Source organism: Hydra vulgaris, chromosome 04 (genome assembly GCF_038396675.1).
Source record: "Hydra vulgaris chromosome 04, alternate assembly HydraT2T_AEP".
Lineage (NCBI taxonomy): Eukaryota > Metazoa > Cnidaria > Hydrozoa > Anthoathecata > Hydridae > Hydra > Hydra vulgaris.
Window position 1 is genome coordinate 24695001 of NC_088923.1, and position 4811 is coordinate 24699811.

Sequence of the window (4811 nt, forward strand, 5' to 3'; positions counted from 1 at the left end):
TTCAAAAAAGATTTATTTCTTTGACAGATGTACTAAATGACTATTTTTTTTTATTATAAAAAGTTATATTTGAGCAAGATCAAAACAAGCAAAACTAAAATAAATTAATTTGAATTATACTATAATTTCAAAGTCCATATTGAAAACAAGTAAATCTAATTTAATCTTCTAAAGGTAAAATTGATCTTTGGGATCTTTTCGGAGCACGATTTTTTTTTCATCATCTTTTTTTCTTTTTTGACATTGTGTGCTACTTTGTTAATCCAAATGGCCCACAGGTGTTCAATTGGGTTAAGATCTGGACTTCGAGCCAGTTATTCAAAATACTCAATTTGCTTCTGGATAAAAAACTTTTTTGCTTTTTTTGATGTATGTGAGTTGTTGTCTTGTCTAAGATAAAATGTTTTTATTGAGCATATTGACTTCCGAGTCCATGGTTCTATCAATAAACTCCAGCTTTCTTGTTCTGTTGATTCAAGCCATTGATTCCTAGACCATAACATTGCCTCCACCAAGTTTTACTGTTTCTCGAATGCAATTGAGTGTGAATGCTTGACCTTTTTTTCTCTATACTTTTTGAGCTCCATCTGGCTTCGCATGATTAAACTTTGCCTTGTCAGTCCACAAAACTTTTTTCTAAAATGATACCAGCATATTTACATGAAAGGCATGGTTTCTTGTGTGAAACTCTCCTTCAATCGATTGCTTTAACAAATCAATACTCAAATTGTGTTGAGCTTATAATCACTTCTTGATCTTAACTGCCATACTTTTTTATTATTATTTGATTTTAAATCCCCTAGGTCATGAGAGCCACTACAGTCGAGGAAGCTTCTTAGGTTGTGGTTACAACTCTCTCTCAACTCTATAACTCCAAAACTCAAACCTTAATGAATAAGTCTGCTGTGCAGAGAAAAGGTTAGGCACGGTACTACCAGTAATATGGTGGGGATCGAACTTGATGATACTTGATGATATCAATGGGTAATCAAATGAATTTGAAAAAAATCAGTCAATTATTAATGGTTACTTGTTATTAAACAATATTTCTAAAATTATTGTTTAAAAATCTTTTTTAATAATCACTTCCAAATTGTTTTTATATTTTCAATTTACCTCCCTAAGGTCATGAAGGCTACTACAGTCGAGGAAACTAATTTAGTTGTGGTTACAACCTTCTCTTAATTCTATAACTCCGAAACATAAATCTTGACAAATAATTGCTGCATGGAGAAACAAGTTGAGCGCAGTACTACCAGGGTGGTGGAGATCGCATATTTATAACAGTATTTATCAAAATCTTTTTTTTTTCTGAAATAGCCAAAAATAACCTAAAATTAAAATATTTTTTTTTGGTACATATTTCTCTGACTGTAGGTAAGGTCTTTCAATTTTTTTTTTGTTTGTTCAATGAGAAGTTGCCGAAGTTTGCTGTAATAGCACATTATTTTTAAAAACAAATTTTCATTAAATTATATAGAAAAGCAGATGAAATATTAAATTTTTTCATTCTTATGATAAAAGTTCAATCCATCTGAACTTTGAGTAACTTGCTTAGCTGTTTTAAAGATATCAGCAGATTCAGAAAATAATCTGTCGCAGCTGCTAACAGATCTTAATTTTTTATCAAATAAAAGCTTCTCACCAGACCTAACTTTTGGTAGATTATTATTTTTCATAAACACATTATTGCTCTTAATTTTATTTTTATTGATCTTTTTTTGAAATACAGCATTTTTATTCCATTTTATCTTGACTTTTTTAGCAACATAATTTATAAAAAAATTTACATCTAATCAAAAAAAACATCAATTTTAATGTTATCATGATAAGTATTAAGTTTGAATGTATTAATGTTTCCAAATCAGTAAATATGTTTTATGACATGGAGTAATATTTTCTTTTAATGAAGTCATAAAAATCAAATCTGATCACACTCATTTTGACAGATATGGTTCAAACACTTCACAAAGTTAATTTTTCTCAGTATTAACTGAAAAAATTAATTAAAATTTCTAAAACAAAAAACATTACATTTTAACGAAAAAAATCAGTCAAGAAAAAAAAAAATGTAAAAATAGATATTTATTTAAATTAAAAAAAAAACAAACATAAACAACTAAATTTAAATAAACACAGAGTTTTGACTATGGCCAGAATTCATAGATATTAACTGAGTTTTTAACTCAGATCAATGACCAGAATTTACTTTTATATTGGTAAAAATTTATATTTTTTATAAATATTGTTTAACAATAAATTCATTATTTATCTCAAAAAGGCTTAACTTTAAAGAAAAGGTTTAACATGTTAAAACAAGTTAGTTACTGGACTAAAATATTTTTTTATTACCGGAGCAATGTGCAGTTATTTTTTTATAAGCCTACTCATAAAGTTGAATTATTAAAGATTTTTTTATTGCATAGTTTATTTTGTTTTTTACTTTTTTACAAAAAATTATTACTAGATGAGAACTAAAATTTAGTCTCTATTTCCTTGTCTCTCCTTTCTCTCTCTTGTCTCGTTTTGTCTCTCTTTTCTCTTTTTTGTCTCTTTATTTTCTCTCTATCTCTTTCTCTCCTTTCTCTCTCTTGTCTCGTTGTCTCTCCTTTGTCTTTCTTTTCTCTCCTTTCTCTTTCTTGTTTCGTTGTCTCTTCTTTCTCTCTCTTGTCGCTTTTTTTGTATCTCTCTTTTCTCTCAATTTTCTCTTTCTTTTCTCTCTCTTTTCTCTCTCTTTGGTTCTCTCTTTGGTTCTATCTTATGTCTGTTAATATTGTGAAAGTAGAGTATTGTGTGCTAGCATGCTTTTATTAGCGTTAGAAATTTCTCAGGCATTAAGAGCAAGACATTGCTTAAGTAGGATACTTAAAAAAACTGAGTGTAAAAAATGACAATCAAAATGTTACAACAAGTTTAAAGCTGCATTTAAAATCCCACTCCAAATAAATGCAAGATTGATCAAAATGAAAATTGATCAAAGAGGCTCTACTTTTTGAATGTGAAGCAATTATAAAAAAGAATAAATCTAGAATTTAATCTGGTTGCATACAAGGGCGCAGGAGGTGGGGTGAATGGGACATTTCATCCCAGGCGCTGTAGACCAAGGAGTGCCAGATGTCAAAATATACTTAAAAAAAAATATTTCTTAATCCTGAAGTTCTATATGTAATTAAAAAAATATATTACTCTTGTTTTTTATTAATACTTTTTTATTCAAAAAAAAAAATCATTATTTATGCTACTTAATGTCTTTAAAAGTGTCTTAAAGTTTCCCTTGTACGGTTTTGTCTTCAATTTTTTGCCTTTGTCAGAAATGTTTACGTTTTCTCGCTAAACATTGATAGTCAACCAAAAAAAATACTTAATGGAGTTTAGAAAATTGTAGCCCAATTATTTACTGGTTCCCTTCAGAACACAGTTGTTGAAGCGCAATTAAAAGAAAAATAGTAGACTTATTTTCTGAGTGATGGAAAAACAGCAGGCTGTTATTTGTTTTTTTACATTAATAAAAGTCTGTTTAAAGTAGGAATTGTGACTTTAATCATTTTTTCAAAAAATCAACCAATTAAGTCAATTTAATTACATAGACCTAGTTTTTTTTTTGTGGGGGTGGGGAGGGAAGGGGATGTCTACCTGTTTATAAGTCATTTTAAATAGAATCGCTCACTAAAAAACCAAGTTCTTTATTTAAAAGATACATAGATTTTTTTGACAATTTTGGTAAGTGTTAGATTTTAGAATTTTTTTAAAGTATTCACCCTAAACCTAACGAATGAGGAAGAGGGGTGTTCGTTTTTTAAAATTTAGTTATCAATTTTTTATTAGTTTAGTTACTATTTTAAACGTTTTACATTTTTATTTTATATTTTTAGGAGTTGATATAAGTAATGCAAGAAGTTCAGATGCCGGAGCTATTCTTTCTGACGCGATTCGAAAATTTATGCATGAACTTAGATAATGGAATTCGAAAATTTATGCATGAAGTAGATAATGGAATTGCAAATCTCGGTTATACTGCTGAAGATATACCACGATTAGTCAGTGGCACAATTCCTCAAACACGGGTTACAAAGTTAGCTCCTGGTGGTGAACCTACTCCGGAGGAATACGCAATGATATATGAGCAATCTTTGACAATATATTAGCTTTTACAAATTATTGTATGTTTAAATTTATAGTATCTAACTTTTTTTTTCTTTTTTTCTTTTAGCGTTGCTTTAGCGGCATTTTTTTTTTTTTTTTGAAATAGCAAATTGTTGTTTTTATGCTGATTTTTTATCTAATACTACATGTTTTTAAACTGCTTTTTTAACCATTTGATTTTTTGTATATAATTTATTTCAAGTTCAAGTTGGTTACAAATAATCTTAATATTGATATTGAAGAATTAATTATATAAAATATAATATTCGAAAATTGATAAATTTAGTTTCTTGGTTTGAATTTTAGATGATAAAAGTTTTCCCTTTGAACTGAATACTACGAATCAAATAAAAAGTTTAGTGAAAATTTTAAAAACTCTGTTTATTTTTACATGATTTTTAGTAAACAAAAAATTTTCTTCAATGCAAGTTAAAATGTTAAAAAAATAAAGTTATAAAAGTCACAAGGAAAAAAGAAATTGACTCTTTTAAAAATGATAAAATAAGATATAATAATAAAGTAAATATTTTGGCAGGGTATTTTTAAACACTAGAGCACATAATATACAAGTCTTTTTACCACCAAAATTATAACATCTTTTTTAATAACCGGATTTTAAAAATGTCATTCAACTGAACATCGACGCCTTATTTTGCAACATATACTTA

General features: G+C 27.8%; 1 protein-coding gene across 1 annotated transcript in view; it reads left to right on the forward strand.

The window, feature by feature from the left end:
• Positions 1 to 4195, forward strand: part of LOC100201794 (hydroxyacid-oxoacid transhydrogenase, mitochondrial) — a 34645-nt gene extending 30450 nt beyond the window's left edge. The window contains 2 exon segments of the mRNA XM_065795023.1: positions 3873 to 3943; positions 3945 to 4195. Coding sequence (XP_065651095.1) covers positions 3873 to 3943; positions 3945 to 4145 — 272 coding nt within the window. The 3' untranslated portion in view covers positions 4146 to 4195.
• Positions 4196 to 4811: the final 616 nt, after the last annotated feature.